This window comes from Aspergillus aculeatus (genome assembly GCF_001890905.1).
Source record: "Aspergillus aculeatus ATCC 16872 unplaced genomic scaffold ASPACscaffold_9, whole genome shotgun sequence".
Lineage (NCBI taxonomy): Eukaryota > Fungi > Ascomycota > Eurotiomycetes > Eurotiales > Aspergillaceae > Aspergillus > Aspergillus aculeatus.
In genome coordinates, this window is record NW_017962984.1 from 168147 (window position 1) to 185126 (window position 16980).

The window sequence follows — 16980 nt, forward strand, 5'->3', positions numbered from 1 at the left end:
AGCCCACATGCCCCAGCTATTCTCCCAGCAATCCAAACCAACCCTCCTACCCAAGTCCCAACCAAACCATCGCAGAAAGTCAGTTCCCCTCCCCTCCCCAGCCGCCTCCCCCAGTATAAGGTCAATCTAACCCAACCACCCCGAAAACAGACATCAAAATGAAGCTCATCACAATCCTCCTTCCCCTAATCACCACGGCCACGGCCACAACCACCTGCTACCCGGGCGCGCCCACCAGCGAAGGCACCAACTGCCTGAGCAAGCTGTCGATCAAGAACTTCTGGTCGCTGCAGTACTGCAACTACCGGTGGAACGTCAACTACGGGGACTGGGACAAGTGGATCAGCAACAACGCCAGCCACGTGGAGCGCGGCCGGGTGGCCAAGACAGGGGTCTTCGGGGGCATGGAGGAGTGCTTGGATGCCTTCAAGGAGGTCGTCGAGCCGTGCTACGACACCGCGCAGGGGGCGTACCTGACGACGGCGAATGTGAGCTTGGAGGTGAATTGGTGTCAGTGGTGATTTTCCTCTCACTATATCAAGGGGAACTTGGAGTTATGGGGGGGAATTGGGGGCTGGGGGTCGTGGGGGTTGTTGATGTGATGCAGTTGCTTTGTTGATAGTCGAGGGGGATGGGATATAGTTATGAAGGTCATGAAGCTTGATTGTGATGCAGCATACAATAACGGGTTACTTCGGAAATTCAACAGTGTCAAGTATTGTACGTGATATACACCCTCTGCTAAGTACACTCCACAACTAAACTTGTATACACCCTCCTACCTTCCCTCTTTACCTCTATCTCCTCGGTGGCGACACGACTAATCATCATTGAAGTCATAGAAGCTGTTCGCCGTCCACCCATCCACCGCCGTATAATCCGCCAGCGGACTCGTGCCATGCAGCACCTCGTACCGCTTCCGGCCCTCACAGCTGCCCGTATAGTTGCCCGCCAGACACTTGCCGCGCAACAGCCGGCCGACCTCCTGCGCGGCTGCGCGGCCCTCGAACCACGCCCCGTGCAGATACCCAAAGTAGCCGGCGCTGGTGGCCTCGCCGGCAAACCACACCCTCTCCACGTTGGCGCGCAGGTTCTCGTGCATCTCCAGCGTCACGGCGGGCGGCCAGTTGGAGTAGGTCCCGAACGACCAGGGCTCGGTGGACCAGCGCGGGTAGTGGAAGGCGACGGGGTCCGGGACGGTGACGTTGGGGAACATGGCGCGTAGCACGGCGAGGGCCTCCTGCTTGGTCTGCTCGTCGGACTGGCGCTCGGCGCGGTGGGCGAACTCCTGGGTGACGGTCACGAAGATGATCCCGCTGTCCTCAAAGAACCCGGGGGTGCTGAGGGACTGCCAGATCGGGTACCAGCCGCGGGTGACGGGGTCGGCGTACAGCAGGTACTGGGTGTCCGCGGGCCAGAAGGTCTCGTTGAACTGGAAGAAAATCTTGGTGTAGGTCGCCATCGTGAAGGCTTGGATGGATTCCTGCTTCCATTGCGGCAGCGCCGGCGAGAAGGTCACCGCGTCCGATTGCTGCAGCACCCCCAGGGAGAAGGTGGTGATCGCATACGCGGCCTGGTAGCAGTCGCCAGACGCCGTGGTGATCGTCACCCCCGTGTCGGTGTAGGTGATGTTCGTGACCTGGTTGTTCAGGTGCAGGCGGCTGTCGTTGCGCCGGAGGAAGGTCGATGCCATCCCCTCGATGATCGTGCTGAACCCCCGCTGGTCGGTCACGAAGTTGTCTTCGTCGCTGAAGCCGTTGACCGTCAGGTTGCTGCCGGCGCAGCCGAAGACGAAGGAGCTGTCGGCCGGAGTGTAGGCGTCTTCGAAGTCTGTGCGACGGGAGTGTTAGTTAGACTATTCCAGAGGGAAAGTCGTCAGACCTCATTTTTCTGGAATTTACCCCAAGACCACCAGTCCACCGCCTGCGCCTCCATGTCCGTCACCTTTGGACGCCATCCGGCCATTGCAAGACCGGTCTGCGCCGTGGAATCCTGCAGGTTGTCTGTCAGGATGGCGCCCGCGTTGGCGTTGGCGATGTCGTAGGCGTCATCGTACTCGTCCAGCAGGTAGGAGTAATCGCTGTAGCCGTTGTGGTTGTAGGTTGACAGGTTGCTGTAGTTGGAGTAGGTGGTCGAGAGATTGTACACTTGGGCCTGGGACTGTGAGCTTCGTGCGCACGGTGCGTTGAGACTGCTGGCTAACTCACCAACGTCCAGACGGGATTCTGCGGGCCCCCAGGGCTTCCAAGACCTTGCACCTGCACGAGTCAGCGAGGTTTTCGAGAATACACAGCGGTCCGACCTACCCAGTTGCAGCCGTTTTCGATGATATACGGCTTGCCATCCTTCTTCTTGCCGAACGGCTGGTGCCACGCCCGTCCTCCAATGCGGTCATTGTACTCGAGAATCAGAAAGTCGTTCATCGAGGCGTTGTGCAGCGCTTGCTGTTGGAGTCAGCTACTCTTCGATTATTTATATTGTCAGTTGACACCTACCGCAGCAGCAATGCCAGCCATACCACCACCACTACACCAGTCAGTGACGTTCTTCTTCTGCAGCAACAGGCGACTTACAGAATAGCGACGGTGGTCTGCTTGCATTGGCCCTGATCACGAGCATGAGAAACATGGGCAGCGGTGGGCTGGACAGCCCACGCCCCGAGAAGTGCCAGCAGGAAAGATCGCATGGTGCGAAGGAGGAAAGACGGTGGGTGAGGGGCAGCTGGGGAAGAGAGAGGAAGAAACTGGGCAATCGCCAACTTTTATAGCATGCTAATTCAATAGCTCCGGTGAGCCACCGGGTTCATCGACCTACCCAAAGCTGCAGAAGCTCAACACGGGCTGAAGAGCTCCACCGACGGGGATGGTCAACTTATCACACTGGCTTATCGGGGTTCTAAGCATATTCGGGCAAGTCCAAGCGGGTCCGGGAAGAACCACGGATTGGAGAATTAAAGATACGCTTGGACTTGGCAGATTTGGGTTGTGGGGAGAGAGAGGCTCAGTGGTGAAGATGAGGGGGATGCCCCTGAAGCGGAAGAGTCGCCGATTGAGATATACGGAGTAGGCCGTGAGAAGAGGCATCGTATCTTGTTTCTGCAGTCTGCATTGTCTGTGAGCTCATATTCCCTGGCCGTACATCGTACACAGCCAGCGACAGGTACAACCAGTCATCAGCTGCAAGAACCTCGGCGATCATCACCACTAGTCTCACTTCTCACCAAAATTTTCCCCGCCTCAAACCAGGGCAAACCCAGCCGAGTTCAGCTGTTGCCAGCTTCTCTTGGCCTTTGCCTCGCAAGCTGCTTACCTCTTTGTCCCGTCCAGGGGAAATGCGTTGCCCTTGTCCCGTTCTTGAGAATTAATTAATTAATCACTAACTATAACTACTCCGTAGATGATTACTGATAAGAGCTGGCCTCGGAAGATGTCTCCAATCGGTCAATGCTTATCAGCGAGAGTTAATCTACGTAATTTGTGGTTATCGCCGGAGGGTTGTTGCTTGTTCGATCGCAATCATATGTCCGGAGCTGTGTTCATTTTCTCTTCGCTTCAATGAGTTATTTATTCTTTTTTTTTTTTTTATTTTACTCCGTATCTTTCGATTCTTCTGATTCTCTGTACCGCAAAATCCCCATGACTATCCTCCATACATCGTACTGACATCATCCTGTCGCTCGTCGACTCCACACTTATAAAGCGGGGAGTGCGCCCGCCTGTGCCACGGTTCATGGAGAATGGTAGTGTAGTTCCGACGAAAACAGTAGTATAGTGGTAATGGTAAGTCAGCTGCAAGTACTGTACACAGAGACATTTATCTCCTGCGATCATATCCTCCACATTGTCTCTTTGGGGGGGTAGGGGGGGTAGGAACAGCCACCACCATCACCACCTTCGACAAGGGTCCCTGGGGTATTGACGAGGCTGTGATTGTCTCACACGATCAATAACTAGGCAACAATCAACCATCAACAACCAGCATAATTCCACTCCTCCCATCTCCATGAACCCAAGCCGTCAAAATATCCTTGGCAGGCTCGGCTTACAGCCCCATGCGAGATGACAGACAGCGCCAGCACACGCAGCACAAGCCGCCTGCGGGCGCATCCTCGCCGAAGCCCTACAGGATGACCTCGGCTTGGCGCCACGATTGGGCTTCATTTTATTCGGGGGATTCGACTCACAGCGGCTAACTGCGCCGCCAACAAGGCTGGTCTAGCCTGCAGTAGGCCGTCGTCAATCGATCCTTTTTGTATATAAGAAGAGGCAAACCATCACCATCCTCGCGATGGGCGCCTAGTTCTTAGTTCTGTGTGCCTTCAACCCTCCGCGCGCAATGGAGAAACTCCGCACCAGCTCGTCGGCCGACCGACCGGAGACGAGGATCTTCGAGGAATGCGGCAAGTCTCCTCTTCTTTGCTTTTTGGCCATCCAGACCTGGCTAACCAAGTCACAGAACCAGATGACTGGGTAGAACGGCGCATTTCGCTGCTTGAGTTCGATGCAGAGGTCACACCCTCCCTCCACACAGCTCAATTGAGAAATCCCAACAAGCAAGCGAACAATACTAACAATCTCAATAGACCCCGCGCTACTCGACAATAATGTATTCAATGCTGTCCCACTCCTGCATCCACCAGAACCCTGACATCAAGAAAATAGCTTCACCTCGACCACGACCCTCAACGAACCCTCCCACCTGCCCCTCTTCCCCGACCGCTTCCAGCCCATCATCACCGAAGACCTGAACGGCTCCTTCGACTGCGAGGACATCCCCGACGAGGCCGGCCAATTCATCCAGCACAGTAAGCCAGCCAGCCACTTCCCCTCAGCCATAACCCCGCACACCCCCCATTCATATATCCTTCCCACCACCACAAAATAACCACGGAACTAAGGATCATGGTCCACCTACAAAATCAAACGCGTCGTCGAACCCCACAAATACCACTGGACGCAAGCCACCTGCTACGTGCACTGGGACCCGACCACCAGCCACCAGACCGTCTACTGCATCGACCTGCCGCTGGCGCCCCGCACATTCCTGAAATCCTTCACCCCGCCAGCCCGCCGGCGCGCGCACGACCCGTACGCCTGGCACGCGGCGTTCGCGACGGCGTTGATCCCGGAATACGACCGGTCGATTTGGGGGTTACGGGATCTGGTGCGGGAGATTGAGAAGGTCAGCCACCTTGTCCCATGTCCTGCACTTCAAGTACCAAACTACCAGCGCTCTAAAACCCAGCCGTCCGTGATGCAATACTTATAGAGTGAGGATAGGGCCGACTCAACCCCACGGCCCTGACGCCGAATTTCTTCCCGCACCTGCACGACATCGCCCGGCACATCTTCCACGCCAACGAGACCCTGGAGGTGGCCCAGCATACCGTGGAGAGTTTGGTGAGGGAGCAGATTCGGTCGGCGGGGTTGTATACCCCAGGAACAGCGGCAGCAGGAACAGCAGCAGGGATACCAAATCCCAGTCCCACTCCCAGCTACAACGCCCCATCGCATTATAACCACAATCACAGCTACAACCACAGCCACAACCACTGCGCCCCAGCACCAGCACCAAGCACGCACCTCTCCACCCTCCAGACCGAACGCGCCCTCCGCGCCCTCGCCAAACAGCTCCATGCGCTGCACACGCGCAGCCGCTCGCTCACGGAGCGGTTGCACAATGAGATCAATCTGGTGCGTGGGGGCCTTTCCATTCTGCTTCTTTTCTTTCCTCTTTTTTTCCCCCCCTGGAGTTTGTGTTGATCTTTGCACTGGTCATTCATCTCGCTAACCAGAAAGTGGGGGTTAGGGGTTCAACCTCGTCTCTCAGCAGTTCGGCCACGACACCAAGTCCGATTCGGCGATGATGAAGACCATCGCCGTGGTGAGTATGGTCTATTTGCCGGGGACGTTTGTGTCGGTACGTGGGTCTTTGCTATTTTACATGATATGCTTCAGGCAGGAGGTTCTTTGTGGAGCTGATGGCTGATGGCTGATGACCGACGGTTGATGACTGATGACTGATGGCGCAGGGCCTCTTCGGAACCAATTTCTTCAACTTCACCGACGGCGACGAACACACTTGGTTCATGGCGGGCTCGTTCTGGTTGTACTGGGCGGTGACGATCCCCCTGACCCTCGCCACCATGGCGGTCTGGGCTTGGTGGCATTATTTCCTGCCTGCAAAGAGAAGAACCAGAAAGATGCCGGTGAGACAGAGGGTGGAGACGGTGTGAAAGCTACGGAAAGCCCGGGAGGGTTCACTTAATGGGAGCTATGAAGTGATGACTTGGATGATTGCGGATTGGAGATCATGGATAGTGCATTGAGTTATTATGTATGATCGATCCGGGCAAACATGATGTATAATGAGTTATGATTATGGGATGTGAGATAATGGTTCAATAGCTAATTTAAGATGGCAGTGATTCAGAGACACGTGAGAAAAATGCTGAATCGGGAGCTCGCAAGTAGCTGGGGTCGAATCCTGAGCAGCGACCGGCTACTGGTCGCTACAGTCCAGGTCCACCTGACCGCAAGGCTCAAGATTCAGTCATAGACCGGCACACATGCCGGTCAGTTCAGGGCTCGCCAGCCCGTCGTGGAGGGATCCAAAGATCCTCTCGGGTATCAAATTATGCGTGGGCAGAGGAGGGTTTCAGACCACCTCATCCGGCGGGACTGCTTTCCTCCGCCCCATCGGGGGATTCGTCGGCTCCCGACATCGGGGTAGTCGCTAGTGGCAATAGAAAAGTTGTAAATAAAGAGGCGGTCTCCACGGGCAAAATCACCCCTTGAGCATGGGCGGTGGTGCGCACGATCCCCAGCAGATTCCTCCCACCGTCCCACCGTCGTGTCAATGATTTGGCGGCAACAGAAAGGGTGATAAACGCCTCTCGGTTGTCGGGCTCGTCTAGCCCATCCAACAGAGCGAGAAGAGCCCCCAACAGACAGGAGCTATTGCTGACCGGCATCCGCTCCACGCCCCAGCACGAGCGATGAATGCAACTCAGATGGGCAATGTTTCGCGCCGCCGAGAGCCGCACAGCGCGGGCGTGGAGCCCAACCCGGTCGGTCGGCGAAGGCGGTGTGGCGGATAGCACCACTCCATACAGCGTCAGGACAATCAGGTGGTAATACATGCTACATCCCTCTGTGAGTTACCAGTCGGACCAGATGGAATACCATGGACTCACTGCAGACACAGAATATGAGGCGCTTCGAGTCGCGTGCCTTTCAAGCATGCGGGCCAGTGGTCTGCGCAATGTTGGAGGTGTTCATGCAAAACAGTTACCCGCGCGGCAAGATCGGCGCGTGGCGGAAGCTCGAATAATCGAGTCACCTCGTAGGCGATCGGAGTCAAATTCGAGAGAGCGATGAATAAACAGTCCACGTGACCAGGGATACCAGCGACCGGGCGTGGATAGGGCTGCCATATGTCATCTGGGCCGCCCTCATGGCGCAATGGTGGGAGCCGGTGGCGGTCGGGTAAGGGTATCGACGGGCGGCTCCGGTCGGTCAGGGCATGGATCCTGGCCGACGCGTCAGTGGAGCTCCTTCATCAGGACCGGGCGCATGGGGGCGATGGAAGAGGAGGAGGAGAAAGTCAAAATCCGGGCGGAGGGGCCGTACGTGGCGACGTTGAATAACCCCCAGACGGTCCGATTCAGCCCATGAACCATTCGCAAGGTATCCAGGTCGGGATTAGCGGCGAGGGTCGAATTCTCCCGCAAGAGTTCTTGCAGTGCGTAGGCAAGCTGGTTGCGATAGATCCAGCCCTGACGGTCGCGACCGGTCCGAGCAGCACTACGTGGAAGGTCAACCCAGGAACTTGGTTGGAGGTGTCGTCCAAATGACCTACTACGACCATAAAATCCCCAATCCCTGCACGGTCGGCAATGTGATCCGCCCGGCTTCCTGATCGAGTAATCGTTTCGCTTCCTCGTAGAAATGAACGCCCCTGGAAGCGGCATCGCCGGGGATGGTGAACGCGTCCGGATAGTCCGAGTAAGCCTAACCTGATTAGCTTGGCGTAAAGAACCACGAGACCTGTGCCAACCTACACATGCGTCGGCGAGGATACTGTTGACCAAAAACGGAGAACAGAATCGCCCTGACCGCTTGCCGGTCTGCATCTCCCGCAAGAACAGGTCCCGATCGATCCAGTTGCGGAAGGGATGCGACCAGGTAAACCAGAGCGATATCAGATGTGAAACAAAATGGGAGTCGGGTACTACAACGGTCCAAGGATGCGCCGGTACGAGGTACCGTGGCGAGTCGGCGGCACGTTTGGCTTCGAGCATGCGGCGCATAGGTCGCGAGCGGTCGGAGGATTGTAGATGTTGAACTTCGCGACTCAGTTGAGCCAGGTCGGGCGTCAACTCCAAGTCCGACTGCGGGATATGGAGGTGAATGTATTGGCGGATTTCGTCGAGGGTGGGATCGGTACGGATGAGGTCGATGAGGGGCATGACATGGCCATTGCCACTTTCGCGAATAGCACCTACGAGGCGGACCAGCAACTCCTCCTTGTCGGCCAATTCATCGATTTTGCGTTTAAGAGCGCCCCGGCGGCGCTTGTCGGCGCTCTTGTCGAGAGTGCATTCGACATTGCTTTTGACGCAGCTGGCACAGGGCACGGATCCGGTACACTATAGTCCGCCGTTCGGTTAGTGTGCGTGCGAAGGGAGAAGGGAGAAGGGGAGAGGGGCAAAGGCGAGAGATAATGGAAGAGGATGAGCCGCGCACCTTTAGTTTCCGCGCTTTGCAGGCGGCACAAGCAGTACCAACATTCTTTCTGCGCTGGTGGTTGTCGAGAGCAGCATTGGCACCAGGAGGGGCCGGAGCCAACGGGCGCGACTTAGTATCGGACATCATGAGGATCCATGACTGAATCGCACGGGGAGAAGCGGAAGGTGGGGAGAGGAGGAGGAGAAAAAGAAGAAGAAAAGGGACAACGGCGAGAGAATATGGAGCGAAGGAAGGGGATGAAGGAGGAAGGAGAGGTCAAGGAGGAAGTGAAAGGGTCGAGGATCACAGGGCGCAAGAATCGCGAAGATTAAAAGAGGAAGAGGGCAGGATAGTAGAAGAAAGAGGAGAAGGAGAAAGAGGGGAGGGGACCGCAAGAGGGAAAAGATGGAAATGCATGAATGTGTGAATGGGTGGTGAGTGGTAGAAGTGTTGATCAGTGGTGGTGTTACTTTAGTAAGTAAATAAGTAAGTACGGAAAAGTAGTTCAGGTTGGAGGTTGAGGAGTAGGAGTGAGCAGCCTCAGAATGGCAGATCCCGTGCCGGAGAGGAGAGAAAGCAGGTCGATCCAGCGCGAGGGAGGGAGGAGGGGGGGGGGGAAGAGGAATGACGGCGGACGATTGGGTGGTGGGAACACCCCTTCCACTCGATTGGGACCAAAGTGGATAATAATGGATCGAAATGGATGGACATCAGTTCAAACGAAAAGGTGGAGGAGGGAAGGAAAGTGGATCGACCCGCTTGATGCTAGATGCTCATGCTGATGCTCATGCTCCTACTTCCAGTTCCTGTATGAATGGGAGAATACTCCGTACTTTGTGTAGACAATAGACTGACACGGATAATGCAGGCGAAGAACCATTGACTCCAGTTGCCTGTAGGAAATACCTGATTACTATTAATTCAAATTGCAATGACTCAATTCCAGTCACAGCTACAGTTAGCTTCTCCTCTTATCAACTTATAAAGTCCATACGGTAGTATGAAGTAATTCTGATCCATATCGACGTATGCTGCTGGGTTAGGCAAGTAGCACCATCGTGGGCATTCATCATGGGTCCATGAACCATGAACCATGAATCGCGGTTAGGCCGTAGTCGTACGTCTGAAGCCAAGGAGGCTGGATAAGTACATCCTAAGTCCATCCATTTGCTAGGATAACTCCTTCTAAGCTGGGAACTATTCCCGAGATGATTCCTTCCTGCCGGCCGAACCGAATCAGGAATGGGGGCAAATTCCCGAAACCGGCAATGCTGGAGCACGCTGTTGCATCTGACTGGTGATTTCCCAGTCACGGGACTAGACGACCCGACTCCACTAAGCCACTTTCAAGCATCGGCCCTGGCGCCTGTATCTCCGGTGTTTTTTATTGGGTGGCAGTTGGTGCCTGGCTATCTCCGCCGGCCGATCGGGTTTGCCAACAAGGTTGAAAGGTAAAAGTTAGGAAACAATCGAACTGATCCATGATTTCATTGGATACTCAGAAAATTTATTCCACCATTCGAGTCAATCAAACAAATTCCTAGGCGATCTTCACTCCCACACGGTCTCGATCCGAGAGCAAATGAATGTTGAGGTTCACTACGTTAGTAGTCAGAACCTCAGAGGACGAGAAACACTCTTACCCCAGTCAGCGAGCAGTGCAGCGACCTATCGGGGTCTTAGACCGGTTGGATCTCAAATCTCTCAACTTGCGCACCGAAAGAGACTCCTCTCTTTCCACTCGTAGGCCATAGGCTATAGTAATTTTGGTAGCTCGGACTGGCTCGGCACTTCGACGCTATATCGACTGTAAAATTGAACGCCGGCATTCACTCCTACCTCATCATTCGCCTATCGTGGTTCATGCTGCCTGCCGGAAATCATTTCCTATGGCCGCCCGGACCCAACAGTCCCCCAAAAGTATCAGCCACCAGGTGAGGCCTAACTCGATACGGGCCAAAGCGGCCTAAAACCACCAGATGCGGTGGCAAAGGCGATCTTGGTATTCCTGCGTGGAAATTATCATCCGGAACTAATTGGAGAGATTTGATTTCCGTGAGATTTGTGCCAACGGGTGGCAAAAGAGAAGTACAAATACTCATAATTAGTGTTATTGTTATGACGCTCCTGTTACATACGAGTCCTCATAAGTAAGGCGGTAGTGGCGAGGCGCCGGCTAGGCGCGGCAGCGTTAGACGCGGACTTGGAAGGATTGGGGCCTCAGGCCGGATTATGTCCAGGTCCATGTCCGTGTCCAGCCTCAGGCTTCAAGGTCACATGTTGTTGTTTACACCGGCTGTGGCTTCACATCCACCACTTGCTTCTTCTCCCGCGACTCCTCTTCCTTGGACACCACCGAGCGTCGCTCCTCCTCTTCTCCTCCAAACGACCGATCCATCGAATCGTCGCGCCAAAAGTCTTTCTTACCTCGCGCCGCCCGTTTCAACCACGGAGGGAACAGCCCTCCTGGAATCCGCCACGTCCATGGCTCACTCTCGTCCAAGTTGGGCGGCACCAACCGCCCGCCCGTCACCTTCGCCAGCACCCACGTGATGCCGTTGATCGTGATATAGCTGCAGATACCGGCAATCAGCCCGTACGCGATACTATACGTGAACGGCATGATGGCAATCGTCAAGAATGCCGGAATGGCATCGCCGTGGTACTTCCAGTTGATCTGCGTCGCCGCCTGCGCCATCAGCGCCCCGACAATGACCAGCGTGCAACCAGTCGCCCAGGGAGGGATCGAGGCAAAAATTGGCGAGAAGAACACCGAGATGAAGAAGCACAGGCCCGTCATGCAGGATGTCAGCCCCGTCTTGCCTCCTTCTGAGATACCGGCTCCACTCTCTACAAAAGCTGTCACGGGCGGAACTCCAAACAGAGACCCGATCGAGATCGAAATGGCATCCACCATCTGGGGACAATTAGCGTCGGAGCGCACAGAAAGAACGACTGAGGATACTCACATAGGCAATAGAGCTGCCCTCGAAGTCCTGCGTGATCGGATCAATCGTGCCTGCATAGCGCGCCATCGAATACAGCGTTCCCGTCGTGTCGAGAATGTCGACGTACTACTTCTATTAGTCGTGTGTCCTCACCAATCATGAAGGATTTTCACATACCAAGAACGAGATGAAGGCCAACCCGAATTTCGCGCCGTGACCACTGATGTTCCACTCCTGCGCGACGAGCGTGCGGGTGATGGGATGGAAGGTCACCACCTTCTTGAAGAAGTCGAAACGGCTGTCTCCGATCGAAGAATGAGGGAAATAGGTGACATCAGTGGGGCGGGGCCACGAGATGATAGAGACAAGGAGGATGCCCATGATGATAGCACCCTTGACTCGGTACATCATGAGCACTACGGTGAGCACACCGCCGCAGAAGATACCGATCCACATGGTCGGGCTACGCATGACGGCGGAGGAAGGACAAGCACCAGTGGTCGCATCCTTTAGGCTCTCGGTACAACCTGCCAGATCGATGGGCACACTGGTTCCGCCCGTCACAAGTCCGATACCCGCACTATAAGTGAGGCCGATCAAGGTCAGATACAGCCCGATACCCGTGCCGGTAGCCAGCTTGATCGAGGCAGGTAGCGCACGGGCCAGCCATTGTCGGATACCCAACAGCGTCAGAGCCAAGAAGACGAAACCTTCCACAAAGACGGCCGTCAAAGCGATTCCATAAGGGATCAAACCCGAACCGTGATATCCGACCACTGTGTATGCGAAATAGCTGTTGAGACCCATGCCTGGGGCGAGCGCGACCGGAAGATTGGCGAAAAGTCCCATGCAGAAGGTTGACAGGGCCGAGATGGCAGCGGTCGCGGTAACGACATCGCGGTTGACCTCCTCGACGCACAGGAGGTACTCCGTGTTGGTTGCGCAGAGATCGGACATGCTGTCCGCGGGACAGACGCAGGGACCACCCGATTCGGAGGTGATTGTCGCGTTGACACTGATGATGTACGCCATCGCGAAGAAGGTGGCGAGACCGGCGCGGAGCTCGGTGAAGAAGAAACTACCCTTGCGTTCCTTGGGCTAAGGGAGGGATCAGTCACGCTCGCGATGCACCACTGTGCATCCACAAAGTGCCACCACTTACATGGCCCGAGTTCTCCAACCGGAACCATCTCCCCACGGGGCTGCGAGCCACCGCGAGATTGGTTTCATGCACCCAGTTCTGCAAACCCATGGTGCAAGGCGACTGTCAGTCTATTGCAAGACAATCTGCTGCGAGACAAGCTCGAGGAATGAAAAATAGAAACAAGACAACGCCGACAGCTTTCCCCCCAAGCCCGGGGAACCAGGGATTATATGTGGTCTGTCAGGCAGAAGCGGCGAAAAAAATGTCGCGGGAGCCGGGGAACGAGGCCAAGTGATAAGCACCCGCACGCGATCGGGAAAGCAGCGTGTGGGAAATTTTCTTCCTTATCATCTTGGCAGCTTGGCATAGGAATGGATTCAGACTGGACTGGCTGCTCTGTCCATGGGTGGCGTGCTTGGCAATTCGCCTCCAGGCAATCAGCATCGTTGCAGTGAATATCTCCTGATTGTTATCGGCTAGGGTTACTTCGCTAAGCGGCGGAAAAACTGGTGGCCAGCCTTGGCAACCGCCGGAAAACTGCAGACTAAGAAGCAACTAAATGAGCAGCTAAATGAAGTAGGTTACTAATATGTTACGGAACATTTTCAAGTGTGCTTATCAACATGCTTTCTCCTGGAAGACTACGGGCGATGGCGCAAATTTACTCTTTCGCCGCAGCGCTGGGCCATACAGGATGAACCCCAGTGGGATGGGAATCATGATCGCGGCGAGGCATCCCAGTAAGGTGCCTGCCCATTGCACCCCCAGGTTGACGAACATCTGCTTGGCGAACAAGGGGAAGCATGCGCCCACCGCGGACCGGAGGATAGTGTTGGCGGCGAACACCGAGGCAGCACTATAGTAGCTCTCGTCAGCTGATGACTTGCAGGGATGCAGGGACCTCATCTACCCACAATTGCAGATAAGAATCAATAAGATAGTTGAAGCACTGCAAGAAGATGCAGTAGATTCCGAAGCCGGTGAAGACGCCAGATGCGGTTGGGGCCATCCAGTGGATCGACTGTGTCCAGCCCGTCCAGCCGTACCTGTCGCAGCCTTCATTAGCTATTATTTCCAACTCGGTGGTTACTGCGGGGGCCGTCCCTTACCAAAACAATCCAATTGTGAACGCCGCACCCCCTACAATGGCCGGGGGTAACCTCCACTCCGGCACCGGGACGTCTCCGTTGGCAATCAACTTCTTCGTGTAGCTCCCCTGACTCATTAACACGTACGCCCCTCCGGCAAGCTCGCCAATAATCAGCCCGATGAAGGGCAGACTGCCTACCCCCAGGTTCATCCCATGAATCCCCTGAAACACCACGGGGTACGCCGACAGCAGCGCATACATCAGGCCATAAATGAACGACATGTACAGGGTGACCAGAAACACAATCGGCTCGGTAAAGAGCATCCGAAACGGGCGGCTAAAGTTCACGGTGATCAGCTCGCGCAGATCGATCTCCACCTCGTCCTGCTTGGCGTGGATGCCCCAGTTCCGGGTCTGCCGGCGCACGATCGCCGCCTTCTGCTGCAGGAGCGCGGGTGCGTACGTCTCGCGGTAGAAGAGGAGCAGGAGCGCGAACCCTAGGAAGCCCATGATGCTGGCGATGTACATGGTCCAGCGCCAGTGCAGATAGCTCATGGTGATGAACCCGCCCGTGAAGGGCGACGCGAAGGGTCCCACGAACACGGCCATGGCGAACATGGCGATGGCGATGCCGCGCGTGCGGTTGTTGTAGATGTCCGCGAAGGCCGCGGGGACGATGGCCAGCGGGCTGGCGGCGAACAGCCCCGCGAAGAACCGGGTGAGCATGATCGTCTGCACGTCCTTGGCTGTCGCCGTCCCCATTGTGAACACGCTATACCCGAAGATGCCGGCGGTGATGGGCCAGCGGCGGCCGTAGAGTTCGGATAGGGGCGCCCACAGCGTCGGGCCAGCGGCAAAGCCCAGGACGTAGAGGGTCACGCCTAGGACAGCCACTTCGGTGCTGATGTGGAACTGTTCGCTGATGGCGGTGACGGTCGAGGAGAAGATGGCCGAGGCGAAGGAGGAGACGAATGTCACGTAGGCTAGGATTGCGGAGAGGAGGATTCTGCGGGATGTTTAGTCGTGCCTCGTGCATTTGGGGGGGGATTGCTGCTCAGGCAAGCTCGCGCTCCAGCTCCATGCTAGTATATATAGGGGCAAGGAATCACTCACTTTGTTCCCGTTGCCCAATTATGCGGATGCATCGGATCCTTCTCGTCGAGGAACTCGACGACATACTGATCCGGGTCCGGGAGATGCGGGGGAAACTCCTTCCCACCGCCCATGGGGAGCCATTGCTCGCGCGGCGTCCGGGCGCTGCCTCTGCGGGAGCCGACGGTTGATTCATGGGTGAGGCGGAGGGACTGGATGCGCGAGATGGCAACGTTGCTCTGGGTCTGATGGAGGCTGGTGCTGGGGGTGCGCACGGGTTCGAAGCTGGGGTGCTCGGTTGGGATGGTGGAGAGGGAAGAGGCACTGGAATGCGGGGAGGAAGGCATGTTGATTTGGAGGGGGAGTTCGATGCGGAGATGGAGATGATTGCGATGTTCTGCGATTGGGCTACATTTAAATGATGCCCATGGTGAATGGGAGAGAAAAGTGGTGGTGTCATCGTTGCGGGAGAGAGCCACGGTTCGATCACAAAGGGACGGTGGATGTTAACATGGCTGATCTTGGTACGGATGAGGGCTGCAGACGAGGGCTAAGCTTTGCTATGAAGTAGATGGTATTCCAGCTACTCATTATGCAAGCAACACACAATATATCTGTCCACAACGATGCTATGCTCAACACTCCAGCTCCTCCTCTCCCACAGTATATATCTATAAGGAATCTATTAACACTGCCCATCTACCGCGTTGTAGCAGCCAAATACCCGTCCAACGCCGCATAAACCGCCCCAACATACTCCCTGGCGCGATCATTCTCCGCCAACCCCATGTCCATCTTATTCATGGTATACGTGAGGGTGACCCCCCTTTCAACATCCATCAACCCCAACGACCCGCCCCAACCAGTCCAATACCCAACCTTCCTTCCATCAGGCAACCAACTGGGCCCCGAAGGCCTCGCCATCGCCATGCCCATCCCAAACGTGACCGGACTGCCCAACACCAAATCCACGCCGGACACCTGCTCCTGAAAGATAAGATCGACCGTCTCCTCCTTCAGATACCTCTTGCCCCCCACCACCCCATTCAGCGTCACCACCTCCAGAATCCGATTAATAGCCCTGGCATTCCCAAACCCATCGGACGCCCCCATCTCCGCATGCCGGAACCCCGGCGTCGCAGGACTATCCACACCCACCGCCCCGGCGGCACTCAATATCGCCCGTCCCGCCACACTCCCCGGCTCCAACACGGGCATCTCAAACTCCGTCGGCGGCACAAGCGCCGCGATACGCCCCCACTCCCGCTCCGGAATATCGAGAAAGAACCCGCCCTCCGCGCCGAGCGGCACGACCAGCTCATTGTGGATGAACTCGCTGAGTCCCCGGCCGGTGACCTGCCGAATCAACCCACCCAGCAGGAACCCGTAGGAGAGGATGTGGTACCCCGAGGCGGTGCCGGGCTCCCACCAGGGGGGTTGGGCGATGAGACGCGCGGTGCAGGCTTCGATGTCAAGAATCTCCGAGGCGGTGGGCGCGGGGCTGTCCCACCCCGCCAGGCCGGAGGTGTGGCTGAGGAGATGGCGGACTTGGATTTTGGGGGAGGCCGTGAAGGCTGGCCAGTAGTGGTTGACGGGGGTGGTCGGGGAGAGTTGGTCGCGGTCGATGAGGAGGAGGGTGCTTAGGGCGGTGATGAGTTTCGTCAGGGACCAGACGGGGACGAGGGTCGTCGCTTCCCAGTCTTCGGGGGAAGTGCTGGAGGTGGAGGTGGAGGTGGTGCCGCCCCAAAGGTCGAGGACGGTTTCGCCGTTGATGCTTACGCAGAGGGAGGCGCCGATCTCGGCGCCGGTTTGGAGGTGCGTTGAGAAGAGGGCGCGCACGGATGCGAAGGCCGGGTGCGAGGTGCCTTTCACGGTGGGGGTGGGCATTTCGGTGGGGTTTGAGGGTAGTGATGAGGGGGAGCTGGAGGAGAGAAGAAGAGGATGGGGAAGAGAGAGAGGAGGGGAGGAAAGGGTGGA

The 16980-nt window shown here is 56.4% G+C and overlaps 7 protein-coding genes across 7 annotated transcripts; 2 read left to right on the plus strand and 5 right to left on the minus strand.

The window, feature by feature from the left end:
* The first annotated feature begins 32 nt into the window (after positions 1-32).
* ASPACDRAFT_120208 (uncharacterized protein) lies at positions 33-599 on the plus strand. Its single transcript, XM_020196327.1, has 2 exons — positions 33-78; positions 151-599. The coding sequence occupies exon 2, from the start codon at positions 159-161 to the stop codon at positions 519-521; it is 363 nt and encodes a 120-aa protein (XP_020055444.1). The 5' UTR covers positions 33-78; positions 151-158; the 3' UTR covers positions 522-599.
* On the minus strand, positions 559-2859 carry ASPACDRAFT_120209 (putative flavin containing polyamine oxidase; the record flags this gene model as incomplete). Its single annotated transcript, XM_020196328.1, has 5 exons — positions 2496-2859; positions 2307-2444; positions 2208-2258; positions 1902-2154; positions 559-1830 (listed from the first exon to the last, which is right to left on the minus strand). Coding segments are annotated over exons 1-5 (1553 nt in total), but the record flags the coding sequence as incomplete, so codon positions are not given.
* A 1476-nt stretch (positions 2860-4335) lies between these two features.
* On the plus strand, positions 4336-6235 carry ASPACDRAFT_43766 (uncharacterized protein; the record flags this gene model as incomplete). Its single annotated transcript, XM_020201314.1, has 6 exons — positions 4336-4448; positions 4662-4804; positions 4898-5181; positions 5280-5693; positions 5809-5919; positions 6032-6235. 6 exons carry the CDS (start codon positions 4336-4338, stop codon positions 6233-6235), a joined length of 1269 nt encoding a protein of 422 aa, XP_020055446.1.
* A 432-nt stretch (positions 6236-6667) lies between these two features.
* On the minus strand, positions 6668-8650 carry ASPACDRAFT_29864 (fungal specific transcription factor domain-containing protein; the record flags this gene model as incomplete). Its single annotated transcript, XM_020199672.1, has 5 exons — positions 6668-7142; positions 7196-7531; positions 7632-7805; positions 7861-8012; positions 8063-8650. Coding segments are annotated over 5 exons (1725 nt in total), but the record flags the coding sequence as incomplete, so codon positions are not given.
* A 2020-nt stretch (positions 8651-10670) lies between these two features.
* On the minus strand, positions 10671-13040 carry ASPACDRAFT_1881190 (NCS2 family permease; the record flags this gene model as incomplete). Its single annotated transcript, XM_020198232.1, has 5 exons — positions 12840-13040; positions 11855-12775; positions 11699-11803; positions 11120-11646; positions 10671-10737 (listed from the first exon to the last, which is right to left on the minus strand). Exons 1-5 carry the CDS (start codon positions 12927-12929, stop codon positions 10671-10673), a joined length of 1710 nt encoding a protein of 569 aa, XP_020055448.1. The 5' UTR covers positions 12930-13040.
* Positions 13041-13439: 399 nt separating this feature from the next.
* On the minus strand, positions 13440-15350 carry ASPACDRAFT_60924 (MFS transporter; the record flags this gene model as incomplete). The annotated part of the gene is made up of 4 exons (XM_020203607.1): positions 13440-13677; positions 13736-13867; positions 13931-14917; positions 15025-15350. 4 exons carry the CDS (start codon positions 15348-15350, stop codon positions 13440-13442), a joined length of 1683 nt encoding a protein of 560 aa, XP_020055449.1.
* A 352-nt stretch (positions 15351-15702) lies between these two features.
* ASPACDRAFT_29927 (serine hydrolase domain-containing protein) lies at positions 15703-16890 on the minus strand (the record flags this gene model as incomplete). The annotated part of the gene is made up of 1 exon (XM_020199682.1): positions 15703-16890. One exon carries the CDS (start codon positions 16888-16890, stop codon positions 15703-15705), a length of 1188 nt encoding a protein of 395 aa, XP_020055450.1.
* Between the last annotated feature and the right edge of the window lie 90 nt (positions 16891-16980).